Here is a 16,964-nt window from a genome sequence, read left to right on the forward strand (position 1 = left end):
TATTTCTCACGAAACGTATTGCATTAACACATGTTTTGCTATACACATGTTTATTCCCTTTGTGTGTATTGGGACAAAACAAAAAAAGGGAGGAAAGAAAGCAAATTCGACATAATGTCACACAAACCTCCAAAAATGGGCTGGACAAAAGTATTGGCACCCTTTCACAACTGCGGATAAATAAGAATGTTACAAGCATGTGATGCTCCTGTAAACTCACCTGGGGCAAGTAACAGGTGTGGGCAATATAGAAATCACACCTGAAAGCAGATAAAAAGGAGAGACGTTCACTTAACCTTTGCATTGTGTGTCTGTCTGTGCCACACTAAGCATGGACAACAGAAAGAGGAGACGAGAACTGTCTGAGGACCTGAGAACCAAAATTGTGGCAAAATATCAACAATCTCAAGGTTACAAGTCCATCTCCAGAGAACTAGATTTGCCTTTGTCCACAGTGCGCAACATTATCAAGAAGTTTGCAACCCATGGCACTGTAGCTAATCTCCCTGGTCGTGGACGGATGAGGAAAATTGATGAAAGATTGCAACGCAGAATAGTCCGGATGGTGGATAAGCAGCCCCAAACATGTTCCAAAGACATTCAAGCTGTCCTGCAGGCTCAGGGAGCATCAGTGTCAGCGCGAACTATCCGTCGACATTTAAATGAAATGAAACGCTATGGCAGGAGACCCAGGAGGACCCCACTGCTGACACAGAGACATAAAAAAGCAAGACTACAGTTTGCCAAAATGTACTTGAGTAAGCCAAAAGCCTTCTGGGAAAACGTCTTGTGGACAGATGAGACCAAGATAGAGCTTTTCGGTAAAGCACATCATTCTACTGTTTACCGAAAACGGAATGAGGCCTACAAAGAACAAAACACAGTACCTACGGTAAAATATGGTGGAGGTTCAATGATGTTTTGGGGTTGTTTTGCTGCCTCTGGCACTGGGTGCCTTGACTGTGTGCAAGGCATCATGAAATCTGAGGATTACCAAAGGATTTTGGGTCGCACTGTAGGGCCCAGTGTCAGAAAGCTGGGTTTGCGTCCAAGATCCTGGGTCTTCCAGCAGGACAATGACCCCAAACATACGTCAAAAAGCACTCAGAAATGGATGGCAAAGAAGCGCTGGAGAGTTCTGAAGTGGCCAGCAATGAGCCCAGATCTAAATCCCATTGAACACCTGTGGAGAGATCTTAAAATTGCTGTTGGGAAAAGGTGTCCTTCCAATAAGAGAGACCTGGAGCTGTTTGCAAAGGAAGAGTGGTCCAAAATTCCGGGTGAGAGGTGTCAGAAGCTTATTGATGGTTATAGGAAGCGACTGATTTCAGTTATGTTTTCCAAAGGGTGTGCAACCAAATATTAAGTTAAGGGTGCCAATACTTTTGTCCAGCCCATTTTTGGGGTTTTGTGTGACATTATGTCATATTTGCTTTTCTGCCTCTGTTTTATATTTGTTCCAATACATACAAAGGGAATAAACATGTGTATAGCAAAACATGTGTTAATGCAATACCTTTTTTGTGTGAAATACTTGATTTTCAGGAAAAATATCAAGGGTGCCAACAATTTCGGCCATGACTGTATATGACATGTGTCATCTCTAACCATTCTGCAGATGCGGCTGAGTATTAATATAGTAGTGACCAGGCCGGCAAATGCCCCTAGACCAAGTTATGAATCTTAATAGCAGCTATGAGAGTTCTGGTTATAACTTAAGTCTCCACCTACACTACCCTCCCCAGAAGGAAACAATTGGTTTACTCCCCAAAAGGAGACACCCTGCTGAGATCCTAGAAAAGGGCTGTTGTGCTTAGTGTGCGGGGTGTGAGAGAAAGAAGAGTCTCCTGTTTAACATCGAAACTGAGTGAGAGGCAAGAAATCCTTTTTGAGCTCATAAGAATTGAAACTGCTTAAACCAAGGCTGATTGGCAAGTACTTTAACCCTTTAAACTCCATTCTGTTATCTCTTTGTGCTATTGTTCTCTGTATATTTATATATATATTGGTTACATCTTTTTTCTGTAAATATTTTTATTGCACCCTTTTGACCTTTTAGTAATAAATCTTACTTTCTGAAAGTGTTGAACTGTTTCTATTATTATTTTTATTATTATACAGTATTTATATAGCACCAAAAGGTTTGCTCAGCTCTGTACATTATAGTGGGGGACAGAACATGAGACAATACAGTAACAAAACAGTACACGAGGGGTTCGAGGGCCCTGCTCTTTCGAGCTTACAATCTAGGAGTGAGGGGATAGTGGTACAGGAGGAAGTGGCTGTGGGGGATGGAGTGGTAGGAGGAGTGGAGGAGATCGGCTGTTAAGTGAGGGTGGGGTAGGCTTCCCTGAGAGATGGGTTTTCAGGGTGTGCCTAAAGGTGAGGAGGGTAGGTGACAGTCTGATGGATTGGGGTAGTGAGTTCCAAAGGATGGGGGAAGTCCTGGAGAAGTCCTGCAGTCGGGCGTGGGAGGAGGAGACCAGAGAGCTAGAAAGTAGGAGGTCTTGTGAGGAGCGAAGAGTACGGGTTGGGCGGTATTTGGGTATCAGGTCGGTGAGGTAGTTTGGGGCAGCGTTATGAATGGCTTTGTATGTCAGTGCTAGTATTTTGAATTTAATGCGTTGGGCAATTGGAAGCCAGTGGAGGGATTGGCAGAGGGGTGTGGTGGATACGGAGCGGTTGGTAAGGTGGATGAGTCTGGCCGCAGAGTTCAGGATAGATTGAAGTGGGGATAGCCTGTGTTGGGGTAGGCCGGTGAGAAGGGAGTTGCAGTAGTCCTGGCGTGAGATAATAAGGGAGTGAACGAGTTGTTTAGTAGTGTCTGGGGTTAGGAATGTACGTATTTTGGAGATGTTGCGGAGGTGGAGCCTGCATGAGTTTGTCAACGATTGGACATGGGGTTGGAAGGACAGGTTTGAGTCTAGGGTGACACCTAGGACTTTGGCTTGCGGGATGGGACTGATGGTGGCGTTGTTGATCGTGATAGAGAGGATGGGGGGGGGGGGGGCACGGGCTGGGGCGAAAATTAGAAGCTCGGTTTTGGAAAGGTTCAATTTAAGGAAATGGAGCGACATCCAGTCTGATATGTCGTTCAGTAGGTGGGCGATACGGGCGGAGACTGAAAGGGTGAGGTGAGGGGTGGAGAGGTAAATTTGCGTGTCATCGACGTAGAGGTGATAGTTGAAGCCGTGGGAGTGTATCAGTTTGCCAAGGGAGGAGGTGTAGATGGAGAAGAGAAGGGGCCTGAGGACAGAGCCTTGGGGGACCCCAACAGAGAGGGATAGATAGGAGCGTTATAGGTAACGCTGAAGGAGCGTTGGGATAGATAGGAGGAGAGACAGGAGAGAGCGGAGTCTCTGATGCCAAGGGAGTGTAGTTTATTAGGGAGGAGGGGGTGGTCACCTGTGTCGAAGGCCGCGGAAAGGTCAGGAATAGGAGGACTGAGTAGTGGCCATTAGCTTTGGCGGTTAGCAGGTCATTAGTGATTTTGAGTAGGGCGGTTTCGGTGGAGTGTAGGGGACGGAAGCCAGACTGTAGTGGATCGAGGAGGTTGTTGTCAGTGAGGTGGGAGCTTAGGCGATTGTAGACTAAGCGCTCAAGGAGTTTGGATGTAAATGGCAGCAGGGAGATGGGTCTAAGGTTGTTCAGGTCGGTGGGGTCCAGGGAGGGTTTTTTGAGTATGGGGGTGATGTGCACGTGCTTTAGGGGGGAGGGGAATGCGCCAGTAGAGAGTGAGAGATTGAAGGTGTGGGTGAGGGAGCGTAGGATGGAGGAGTTGTGGCGGGACAGGGTCAAGGGGGCAAGTGGTGAGGCAGGCTTCTGAGAAGACCTTAGTGACCTCCTCAGTGGTAGCAAGGCTGAAGGAGCGGAGTGTTGGGGAGGTTATAGTGTGCGGGGTGTTAGGTGTGGTGGGGGGCAGGGCAGTTGCGAGGTCAGAGGAGGGGGGAGTTGATGGGGTTATGGTGGGAGGGAGGCTAGGTGGGGGGGTAGATTGAGCATTGGCGATGTCCTTACGGATTGTGTCGATCTTATTTTGGAAGTGATTGGCAATCTCATGGGCCGTGAGTGAGGTACTGGGTGGAGGTGGGGGGGGGGATGGAGAGAGTAGGGAGTTGAAAGTGGATAAGAGCCGGCGAGGACAGATGGAGAGGGTGTTGATGAGGGTAACGAAGTAGGCTTGTTTGGCGGCATGGAGGGAGGAGGTGTAGGTGAGGAAGGCAGATTTGTAGAGGGAGAATGCTCGAGGGAATCTGGTTTTGCGCCATAATCGCTCCAGCGCACGACTGCGACTTTTAAGATTTTTAGTGTGGTCGTTCTGCCAGGGTTGAAGCGGTCGGGGTCTAATGCTACGTGTGCTTAGGGGTGCTAAGGAGTCTAAGGCAGCTGACAGTGAGTCGTTATACGTAGTAGTGGCCAGGTCAGTGCATGACAATGGAAGGATACTGTCGTACAGACGGTCAGCTGCAGAGTGGAGAGGGGCCGGGTTCAAGTTGCGGAGGTTACGGCTGGTGATAGTTTGATGTTTGGGGGGGCAGGTGTTAGAGGACAGGGAGACGGAGAACGTAATGAGGTTGTAGTCAGAGAGAGGGAAAGGGGTGTTAGTGAGGTTGTGGAGGGTGCAGAGATGGAAGAAAATGACGTCCAGGGTGTTCCCGTCAGTGTGGGTGGAGGACTGTGTGCACTGTGTGCTCTTTAATGCAAATTATGAATTCCTGCCGCTGAAGAGTCCTACTATGTGTGTTTAACCCTCTGTTTAACCTACCTGCGGTGACAGTGGTATACAGACGATTATTTCAACCATCATAGTGTTATTGCTGATATTGCATATTGATAAACATAGTTTGATGTTTGGGGGAGCAGGTGTTAGAGGACAGGGAGACGGAGAACGTAATGAGGTTGTAGTCAGAGAGAGGGAAAGGGGTGTTAGTGAGGTTGTGGAGGGTGCAGAGATGGAAGAAAACGAGGTCCAGGGTGTTCCCGTCAGTGTGGGTGGAGGACTGTGTGCACTGTGTGCTCTTTAATGCAAATTACGAATTCCTGCCGCTGAAGAGTCCTACTATGTGTGTTTAACCTACCTGCGGTGACAGTGGTATACAGACGATTATTTCAACCATCATAGTGTTATTGCTGATATTGCCGAGTTTCCTCTTTCTCTGTACAAAAAGGAGGTGATGGCAGTGTGAAGGGTTAATTGCATAGATAACCTGACCCAGTAACAATCTCTTCCAGGCTGCCGGAACACAGACTGTGGTCCATTAGCTGGAAAATCTGTGTGCATGGCGCAGCTGGGCGTGGCATTGTTACGCATGTGACATCGTGGTTTTAGATTAGCTAGACCTTTGGTCACAAGTTTGGTGAGAAGGGCAGGGGTCTGATGCCGCGATCGCCACAGCCCTTATTGGGTGTGAAGCTGAATATCTACCAGAACTCTTCAGTAGTGCTGGCCAGAAACAGGAGATGTTTTTCTGTGAAGGAGGTCATGGAGGAAGGAGGGGTGCAAAGAAAAACATGGAGCATGCTGATGGAGGATGGAAACCCAAACGGTGCAAGAAGACTCCAGTGCTTGTGACATGGAACAGAATGTGCTCTTCTCTGTTTATTTTTTATATACAGGATGCTTTCTATACCTTCTGTCTGTGCAGTGTACAGTGAAGCTAATCAATTATTAACAAATATTGATTTTGAACATACAGAAATTGTATATAATTGTAATTAATGTGGATGTAAAAAAAAAACCCATAACAGAAAAGTTTGCTAAAATGCTCCAATGCTGGGTTGGAATAGATCTGTTTGTAATCAGCCATTATCAAGTGATTACGTATTATGATTGATACCAGATGTATCTCTTTTGGTCTCTTTGTTATAGATTTAAAGTGGACTGACAGTCTTAAATGAACTTTAACCTGTTTTAGGTACTGTGCTGCCCAATATCAGCTGGAAATAACAGATGTGAACCTTTCCTGGAGCACTGCTCCCTTCGGTGCTGCTCACATGACTACATGCCAGAGCATTTGTTGTGTTATCTCAGCTGCTCGGTGTTTAGGCAAAGCTGTTGGCTGGCCAACTCTGACTGTATGTAACATCCCTAAACCTGAGTTTACATGACTAGTGATCCAGTTTTAAGGGCTGATTCACACCATTTATGTTGGGATGTACTGGGCAAGGTCACCCAGCACGGTCCCAATGCATAGTCAAGGCGATTTTCCTTCTTTCCTATGGTGCCAATTCACACCAGTGCATTGTGGTGGTATGTGCTAAAAACGTTTCAAAATGCAGTACTTTTTCCAGAGCAGCAGAAGCTACCGCATCCCAACACCGCTGTGTGAGTAGCACCTAATGAAATGTCACTTTTGACCAGGGGCGGACTGACAACTCATGGGGCTCCTGGGCAATAGGGGATCATGGGGCCCCTGTGTCCTTGCCCAAACTCTAAAAAGCCTATGAAAAAGGTACCAGGGGCATCTCATGGGGCCCCCTATTGACCCCGGGCCCTCGGGCAGTGCACAAGTTTCCAAATGGTCAGTCTGCCCCTGCTTTTGACATTTCAGTAAAGTTCCAACAAAAAAACCCTCTAAACCATAAGTGTCAAACACAACGAATCTGGCCCTCCAGGCCATTTCATGTGGCCCTTGCACCTCTCCTGCAGGTACCCCCTTGTCTCTGCCCACCATCTTGTCTCAGCAGTCAGCAGCAGAGAGGAGAATAGAACTCCTCTGCCAAATCCTGCAATTCTCAGCACAGCAGCAGCACCCCCACATCTCCGCCTCCCCTGGTCTCAGCATTCAGCAGACTCTGGTAACTGACTCTACTCCTCTGGTCCTCCTCTGGTCCTCACCCAGACCCTGCCCTTTCTGCTTTCCAAAAGGGGGTGCACGGTGATGTTAGGGAGGGTGTGGTATTCTTGACATCTGATGTAATGGGGATGGGAGTGCTCTGGCCATCTAGTCTTACAGATACAACTGGCCCTTTGAGGGCAACCATAATGCTGATACGGCCACGATGAAATGGAGTTTGACACCCCTGCTCTAAACTCTAGGCTCACAGGAAGTCATGACCGGCACTGGATTGCAGAGCAGTGACTCTGCAGGGGACGGCACCAAAAAGGAGGTGAGTATTGCTTTTGATTTTACTCCATACTGACCAAAATAATGTGTCGTTATTTCTGGGGCTGGTTATTTCTGGAGCTGGGCTTTATATCTCCTAACAATGTCATTTGTTTGGCTTGTGTGCTTTACTTGTGGTACAGTCTCCAACCAGTTGCCGAGAAACTAAACTCTCAACATAATGAGACGTGTAGTCCCTTGTCACCTTAGGAGCTGCACATTACCCACAGGTGACCTATTAGAGTTCATCCAAAGGTTTGTATTGGATTATATTAATGCTGACATAATTATTACCACCATTACTTCCTCATCATATACAGTATCTCTAACATAATGAACATAAATAATGGGGTTGGCATCCATCCAGTAAATACACGGGAAACAAAGGAAGAATCTCATTTCATGTTGTCTTCGGGATTTTTAGCAGGGTTAGTTTACTTAGGCGACATTCCAGCTTCCTGGATCAAACAAAATATGGAGGAACAAAGATTCCACAGGCCTTATTCTACTAAAGTTCCAGCAGCTGAGATTAGACACATCCGACTGTATGATCAGCCCTACAGACTCATTTGCAGTGTTCACTGAAAGTCACTAAACTAAAAGTCACAGGGCCTGGGGCAAAATCTAAAGTAAACCAAGAAGCTTGCTTTCCATTAAAGTGGCCACATATCCTGGATTAATTTCCATAGCACCTGATTATCCCCAAAACATTCCAAGCAAAAATCGTCAGGAACTTCTGAGTTGATATTTGGCTTACCTCTTTCCACCTCTATAACTTCTTATTGGCTGATAAAGCCCCACATTATATTTTCTGGCCAATATATGGATATGGGTCATACATATTGACCAACCTTCTAAGTTTAAGAGATATTTACAAGAGAGCATGTTGTCATGGCCTACCGCACCCAGCACGTGGGGGTTCATTTTTCCTGTGTGCATGCTCATCAATGCCCGGGACCAGGCAAGGCTGTGTTCATATGAAGTCAACATTATGGCAGTACCCCTTAGACACAAGCCATACACTATGTGTGGTAGTTAAATGTATAGAGTCCCTCTGTGAAACGTGTCACTACACACCTTGTCTGTGAGTTATTGCATTTAGGAGGGACACCGCTGAGCCTATGCCCTCCATCCGTCCAGTGTACCTCTGCCACCTTCCTCCAGAATAGTGATAGAATAAGGTTCCAATGTGCATTAGCGTGGACCTAACTAGTGCACCTAGTTAACTTCTTCTGCTCTCCTGTACCATGTGGCTAAGGGTCTCCGTGCCACAGGTTTGGTCCCAGATACATTTGGGGAACCAATTGCTAGGGAGGGAGTCAGAGTACTGATCCCCTCGCTGCCACAGAACCCGTCACCATGCCAGGTGCCACACTTATTGACAGGCTGCTGTTCACTTTGCACCAGTCCTTGGTTATCCATGGCAACTGCTCTCTTCCTTCAAACCTTCTTCTGAGTTAACCCTTTGTAGTGGCATTACTGCTGTACACCATGTGTGCTTTATAGGCTCTCTTCTTTCATACACCAGATACCACCATGCACCCCTTTAGAGTAACTTCAGACCAGGCTTTAGAACAGTCCAAAAACATCTGCAAAGGTACAGAATAAAGTGCAACACTGTCCATTCCCTTGCTAACTATGCTGTGGCAGCCCAGGCATACCTGTAAAGGTGGAAGTCTATATTTGGTATTGTCCATTACTGGTGGTTCCTTTGGAGTAAGATCACAAGTTGCTCTTGGTTTCATCTTACACAGAAGGCCCCCTGTTCTTCTGCCATGCGGCCACATCACAGAGCAGAGCCACCCCCCTGTATATATCAGGCTTACAGCAGGGAGCAGGACCCAAGAAAACCCAGGAAAGGTTTTAGGCACAGTTAACTCTTTCCTATCCTGGGCAGCTTGAATTACCTACATACTACAGCTACTGTACGCTGCAATTAATTCAACAGCAGAAATACATGCAATGGTACCCCGTAAGCACACCTGCTCACAAACATCTAGGTAAAGTGAATACAAAGGGGTTGATTTACTAAAGGCAAATAGACTGTGCACTTTGCAAAGTGCAGTAGTTCCAGAGCTTAGTAAATGAGCAATAGCTCTGTTGACTACCATCATCCAATCATGTGCAAGCAAAAATGCAGTTTTTTTTATTTTCCTTGCAGGTGATTGGGTATTCTTTGCAAAGTGAAGCTTCCTCTCATTTACTAAGCCCAGGGGCAATTGCACTTTGCAATGTGCACAGTCTATTTCCCTTTAGTAAATCGACTCCTAAGTTTGTAAATAAAGAAACATAGAAATCATGGTTTGTCCCTTCAACCTTCTGGGATTGGTCACGGTTTCCCCTTCTGTAGTTTACAATAGCTATATTATGAGACACAGAGCAACCAAACACAAGGCTTTTCTCCATAACAAGTTGAGCATTTTCTAGTCATAAATTAGACCGAGCATGACAGTATGATTATTCCCTCAGGGTTTTAGTATGACGATTAGTGTCAAGAGTAGCACTTTTAAGTCCATTGTCTACATTATTTTATGGGCTTTCCTTGCCCTTATTGAAAAGTAAAGTTCCTTACCCTCAGATTTCTTACACAGAAGTTTCAGCATCAAACAGTATCCAAATCAAAGACTACAGCCTCCTGTCTATAAATCCGCCTAACTCGGGCTATACCAGCCCTCACCTCACCAGAACATCCGAACACGAAAACTGAATCTCCAGGTCTTGGTCTGGTCAGTGCAGCCAGACATATACCCCTATTGTGTCCGTACCCCTACGAATCCCTAGCAGTACAATGGTCTTCTCAGGACGGTAGAGTCTTGATTTGTACCTCTTTTGTAAAGTCTGTGCACACCTGCACAATCAGCAGGTAATGGTCACCATCAAATTGGTAAACCCAACGTTGGAGGCTTCACTTCTCACACCAATATTCTACATGTATAAAGCCTCCAGGCTCCAGGAAACATACCAGGATTTATCAATCCTGAAGAAAGCTGAAATGCCAGTTTTCTCCTAATGAGGCGTAATACATCCTGGAGTCCCTCAACCTGTGTGGGAGACACCAAATCCTCTCTACACCATGTAGCAGTGGTCTCCAAACTGTAGCCTAGGTGCCAGATGTGGCCCTTTTCCTGCCTTTATCCGGCCCTTGCAACACTACTCCTCCTACTGACACCAACAATGTGGTCATAATTCTTCCACTGACACCAACTATGGGGCACTATTCCTCACACTGACATCAAAGATGGTGCACTATTCCTCCTACTGACACCACCAATAGGGACATTATTCCCCCAACTAAAAATGTGGCATTGTTTACTTCTGCAGATAACAGGGCATTTTCTATTCCCACTGGTCACAAACCAGCCCTCCTAAAGTCTGAAGGACATTAAAGTGGCCCCTTGTTGAGGAAGTTTGGAGACCCCTGCTCTATAGCAACTAAGGCTATTGCTAATTGTCTTTTGCACAGTAGCAATGATTTAGAATACATTTTCATTCTCCAGCAACTGCCCCCCCCTCATCCTGTTTAGATGTGATATGCCTTAATAAGAAAAAAATTGTTCTTTTTTTATTTGGGTAGTGTCAGCTCTGTTAATGGGGAATCCCACTAGATAATTCCACCAAATAAATCCTTCCTATAATCTGGAGGTCTGTAAGTGAGCAGCATGGAGACTGCTCTTCAGGCTGCAGCATGTGTTGCCCTTGCAAAATTGCAAGATGGTCCAATGGATACTGTGACAGACCACCTGGCACCCCTCTTGAGTGCTTCCGTCAGAGAACTGCTTCCTTGCCGCTGGGACACAGGACCAAGGTATTATAGCTGGACATTGCACCCAAGGACTAGACGACACTAACTTAGGTGCAAACTGGAACTCTTTATTAAACAGAAACACAGGTTTTTAAACACTTCAGAAATAGGGGCAGTCCCCACATAAACCATAAAAACAATCATTACATATTGGGATAAACATCCCACAATGATTAGGTAAGGAGGTCAAGTTGACACAAGACTAATCCCAACATGTAGGAACCTCCTGGAGGCCTAGCCAACAGAAAGAAACAATAGGTGACTCAATTAACTCAATTAACAATGGAACAAAGACACAATGGTAAACACATCACACCTTGATAAACAGATTACAGCAAAAGACTTCATCAGTAGGTTGTTTTGAGCTGATTATATCAACATCTGCTTAAAGTCTCTGAGTCTAGTAGGGGGTTGAAGGAGTCAACGCTGGTTTGGGAAAAAGAGACCCCAAATCTGTATCCTGGTCCTCCAGTTCCGTTTTGAGGAGACATGTCCTTGAATCCAAAGTAAAACTACTCCAAAAGGTCCCCCCAGGCACACACCTCCCAAAGAATAGAACCCCCTTAGATGTCAGGCCCATGGTCAGTAGACAAGCCTGCAGTCTCCTCCAAAAGCCCCTGTCCTGGTTGGGTCTGTCACAGATACCGTTACTAGATCACTAAAGGATAATGGGATTGTGAATAAAAAGAAGGAATGTTTAGCGAGCGCTACACTGGAGTAGCTAAAAAGAGAATCAAAATAGCTGCTAGAACATCAAATAAAAGGTAACCAAAAAACCTCTAAAGTATATAAGTCAAAAAAGACAGGCGCAGCGCTAAATAGTGATGAGCGATTAGATAAATATGTTATAACGATATAAACACACTTCTATAATAATATTACAAGTGCAGGTAAGTGATATCACCTATTGGTGATTTCCAGTGATTAGATTGTCCAATATGGTGAAAGCCGTGTGGATCCAGAGGGATCACAATTCCAAGTGTGTGGATATCCTGATCCGGGAGTGACAGATGCTGTGTTTCAAATGAATGAAATGCGCACTCACCAGAAGTGCGTTTAAAATACGCAATATGAAATCCTGCATCACCACGCAATTAGTGGGTCATCTGTTCCCTGGTCAGGTCACACATTGTATCACCAACTGGTCTCCTCGGTATAAAGATTCTAGAATCCCTTGATATATATCACCATCTGGGGTCATCTTTTCAGAAAGGGCACTGCGAATGATGGCACTCACACGGAGAACCCAATAAGGGACACCACATAGTGTGATACTGTATAGGGTACCTTTATTCCAGACAATGAATATGTATGCAAGACAATAAAAAGTTACTGACCATGTATTCAGGATGGCCACCAGCGGTGGTCAGATGTCCAGTTGCTGTAGCCCCCCTCCAGTTCTGTTTTGAGGAGACATGTACTTGAATCCAAAGTAAAACTACTCCAAAAGGTCCCCCCAGGCACACACCTCCCAAAGAATAGAGCCCCCTTAGATGCCAGGGCCCATGGTCAGTAGACAAGAGGCTAGCCTGCAGTCTCCTCCAAAAGCCCCTGTCCTGGTTGGGTCTGTCACAGATACCTGTCACGGTATCTGTGACAGACCCAACCAGGACAGGGGCTTTTGGAGGAGACTGCAGGCTAGCCTCTTGTCTACTGATCACTAAAGGATAATGGGATTGTGAATAAGGCCAAGTGAATCTTGCCATCAGTTGCACAGTGTATATAAGCTGGAGATCTGCTCATTGATACTCACAAGATGGCATGGGAACACGTTTGCATGGAAATATGATCTGTATTAACAAATATTGATTAATGTTTTTTTTTTCAAATGCCAAATTTGAATATAAAAAGTAAGAAAATGAATTCATTTACTAATGTTTCTTTACCTATTCCTCAAACAACAATCCCCGTACCTCACAGACAGAGTGGTGGCCAATGACAGAGAAAAATGCACTGCTTCACAAACCATCTTACGACCGGACAACCACCCAAAGGAGTAACTTCTGTAACCCGACCTATTCCAGCCACCAGACACGCCATGGCTGCAACCCACACAAAACTCCTCTCCGAGGAATAGGTACGTTATCCAGAAACTGCTTTTTTGGCAACATAAGACACATTACAGCCACCCAGGACACAAATTGCTGTTCAGTGTTACTGCAAGAAAGTTAATTGCATTGCATCTCATTCTCAGTTTAATTAGCACTACAAGTTACGCTTCATACGCACCTTTTTATGTAAATAAGCTAAAAGCCAATACACTCCATCCAGTGTGACACTATGTGGAAGGGTTACTAAATATGGTGCTCTCAGAATATGGTGTAGTTGTGCATGGTAGCCAATCAGCTTCTAAATTCAGCTTGCTCAATTAACCTCCCTAGCGGTCTGATTACGTCAGTATTTCTGTGCTCAAAGCGGTACATTTTTTTGCATGGAAAGATGTAGTTTTTTTTTATTGTAGGCCTGTAGATCTTAGGAATAACTCACTGAAATCTGTCCGAACAAGAGTCTAGTAAACATCCCGGGTATGATAAAATTTGAAACATGAAATCATAAATTATAATATAATAAATAATCATAAAAAATAATAATATAATAATAAATTTAATTTCAATAATGTCATCAAACCAAAAATACTGACATTTGAAATAGAGCGCCAAGTTCGCACATCACTGAGCTCAGTTGCAGAATCGTTTTCAGTGTCTGGTGACGAATTTCCCCCACGAATCATTATCACTCAATTCTGCAAGTGGTTCTAATTTACTATCGCTGTTCTCTAGCCGGTCTAAAACCGCTTTTGACCTAAAGGGACGCTTTTTGGACGCCATGGACATATCTCAGTTTCCAGGCAGAAAGGACAGTAAAAATGCAGGCAGGGCGCCGGACAAAGCACTCGGAACAATATGTATGTGAAATGGTTTGATACAGGAATGTTATACTATCAGATTTTAGTGTATTGAGTGAATGTCACATTTTAAAATTTTTGAATTTCCCGCCGGTTCCGTCCCCCGTACGTACCGACGCTCGCAGGGAACGGAACCCGGAAGATAGATTCCGGCATCGGCCGGAGGAGATGGCCGGGGATGCTGCAGGGGGGACATTGCGGGAGCGAAGGACAAGGTAAGTGCTGGAGGGAATCCCTGAGCAACGCTGCAGTGTGATCCCGAGTGTAGCTCGGGGTTACCGCTTCTGGTACTGAAACTTTACCCCGAGCTACACTCAGGAATAGGGGTGGACTGACCATTCAAGTATTCAGGCACTGCCCGAGGGCCCGGGGTCAGTAGGGGGCCCCATGAAATGCCCCTGTTACCTTTTTTATAGGCTTTTTTGGGTGTGCTTTGAGTGTGGGCAAGGACACAGGGGCCCCATGATCCCTATTGCCCGGGGGCCCCATGACTTGTCAGTCCGCCCCTGCTCGGGAATACTGCCAGGGAGGGTTAAACTTTGACAATAAAACCTGGAAGCTGATTGGTTTCTATGCAGAACCAGACCAGATTTTCCACTCCCCAGTTTTAGTAAATCTCTATGCGTATCAAAACCACTTTTGGCTGTTGCTGGAACATCCCCCTGGTTGTTGAAGTCTATCAGATACGTCTATTGTTATGGCAGTATGGGAAAAGTGGTCTGCATTGCTGCCTAATGCTGCAAATTCATATATAATTGTTTGTGTTAAGGACCATTTTCCTGTGAGGTGGACCTTATGGGAAAAGCAAAGCCTATTTATTACGTACACCTTCCTTGTGCCAAGAAAATCTCCCCCCACACCATTACACCACCAGCCTGAACCGTTGTTGCAAGGTAGGATGGATCCATGCTTTCATGTTGTTTACGCCAAATTCTGACTGTACCATCTGAATGTCGCAGCTGAAATCTAGATTCATCAGTCCAGGCAATGTTTGTCCAATCTTCTATTGTCCAATTTTGGTGACCCTGTGTGAATTGCAGACTCTGTTCCCTGTTCTTAGCTGACAGGAGTGGCACCCGGTGTGGTCTTCTGCTGCCGTAGCCCATCTGCTTCAACGTTGGACATGTTGTGCATTCAGAAATGGTATTCTGCATACCTTGGTTGTTACGAGTGGTTATTTGAGTTACTGTCGCCTTTCTATCATCTCAAAGCAGTCTGCGCATTCTCCTCTGACCTCTGACATCAACAAGGCATTTATGTGCACACAACTGCCGCTCACTGAATATTTCTCTTTTTCGGACCATTTTCTGTAAACCCTAGAGATGGTTGTGCATAATATCCCAGTAGATCAGCAGTTTTTGAAATACTCAGAGCAGACCGTCTGGCACCAACAATCATGCCACGTTCAAAGTCACTTAAATCCCCTTTTTTCCCCATTCTGATGCTCAGTTTGAACTTCAGCAATTTGTCTTCTCCACGTCTAGATGTCTAAATGTATTGAGTTGCTGCCATATGATTGGCTGATTAGCAATTTGTATTACCAAGCAATTGAACAGGTGAACCTATTAAAGTGGCTGGTGAGTGTATAAATGTAGCTCTGGCCAATCAGTGAGTCATTTTGTTACCAAAACCTAGAGGTACTTGTATGTACTTCTGAAGTCTTTGATTGCACCAGTCTCCCCCAAATCTCTGGTGGTCTAATCTGCAAAGCTTCCTAGTGGTATTGAAGCTCATTAAATTTGAGTTATTTAAAGTATTACTAAACCCCAGACCCTGCATTCACTATATCCGGTCTCCCCGGACCCTGCATTCCCTATATCTGGTCTCCCCGGACCCTGCATTCACTATATCTGGTCTCCCCGGACCCTGCATTCACTATATCTGGTCTCCCTGGACCCTGCATTCACTATATCCGCTCTCCCCGGACCCTGCATCCACTATATCCGGTCTCCCCAGACCCTGCATTCACTATATCCGGTGTCCCCGGACCCTGCATTCACTATATCCGCTCTCCCCGGACCCTGCATCCACTATATCCGGTCTCCCCAGACCCTGCATTCACTATATCCGGTGTCCCCGGACCCTGCATTCTCTATATCCGCTCTCCCCGGACCCTGCATTCACTATATCTGGTCTCCCCGGACCCTGCATTCACTATATCCGCTCTCCCCGGACCCTGCATTCACTATATCTGGTCTCCCCAGACCCTGCATTCACTATATCCGCTCTCCCCGGACAGTGCATTCACTATATCCGGTCTCTCCGGACCCTGCATTCACTATATCTGGTCTCCCCGGACCCTGCATTCACTATATCCGGTCTCTCCGGACCCTGCATTCACTATATCTGGTCTTCCCGGACCCTGCATTCACTATATCTGGTCTTCCCGGACCCTGCATTCACTATATCCGGTCTCCCCGGACCCTGCATTTACTATATCCGGTCACCCAGGACCCTGCATTCCCTATATCCGGTCTCCCCGGACCCTGCATTCACTATATCTGGTCACCCAGGACCCTGCATTCACTATATCCGGTCTCCCCGGACCCCGCATTCACTATATCTGGTCTCCCACAGTACACACAACATGGAAATGCAATTATTTTAGTAAACATAAACTGCTAAATACCTTTTCTCATCAGCATTTAGAGCAGTCTTGTGACTTCAGCAGAGCACTGGTTAAAGCTTGTAGGATGAGTTTACTTTCTGCTCTAGAAGGATGCAGAACCCCTGCCCTCTGTCTGGAGAGTGCTGATTGGCCCTGTGCTGATCACATGCACTCTCCCAAAAAAAAAAAAAACCTCTCTAGCAAAACACACCAAACTGTGCATGTGCATGCAACTACAGGTTCAGTCTGTCTTATCAGAAGATAAGACGTGGACATTTGAACAAGAGGAGGATCAGAGAAGACAGGATCAAACAGCCTTTTTACACAATGCAGAGGATTAACCCCTTAGGTTCCACAGTGAGTATAACAAGCATGCTTTACTGCATCTGCAGACTGATTATACTGTTGGGGGTTCAGTAACACTTTAAATGGTCTTCCATAAAAACAAATCTTTCCAACTCCTAGAATGAGCATTCCGCTTTAGGCTCTGTTCACAGCCACGCTTTTTTTGTGCTTTTTTGTTTTCTTGCAGAAAACGCACTA

At 45.7% G+C, this 16,964-nt stretch overlaps 1 protein-coding gene across 1 annotated transcript in view; it reads left to right on the forward strand.

Annotated features, from left to right (window-relative positions):
• Positions 1–16,964, forward strand: part of CIMIP6 (ciliary microtubule inner protein 6) — a 43,989-nt gene that overhangs the window by 16,477 nt on the left and 10,548 nt on the right. Inside the window, exon 3 of the mRNA XM_089676477.1 lies at positions 12,829–12,985. Coding sequence (XP_089532603.1) covers positions 12,829–12,985 — 157 coding nt within the window. The remainder of the gene's footprint in view (positions 1–12,828; positions 12,986–16,964) is intronic.

Source organism: Staurois parvus, unplaced genomic scaffold (genome assembly GCF_062004578.1).
Source record: "Staurois parvus isolate SC_StPar_1 unplaced genomic scaffold, SC_StPar_1.0 ptg000169l, whole genome shotgun sequence".
NCBI classification, from domain to species: Eukaryota; Metazoa; Chordata; class Amphibia; order Anura; family Ranidae; genus Staurois; species Staurois parvus.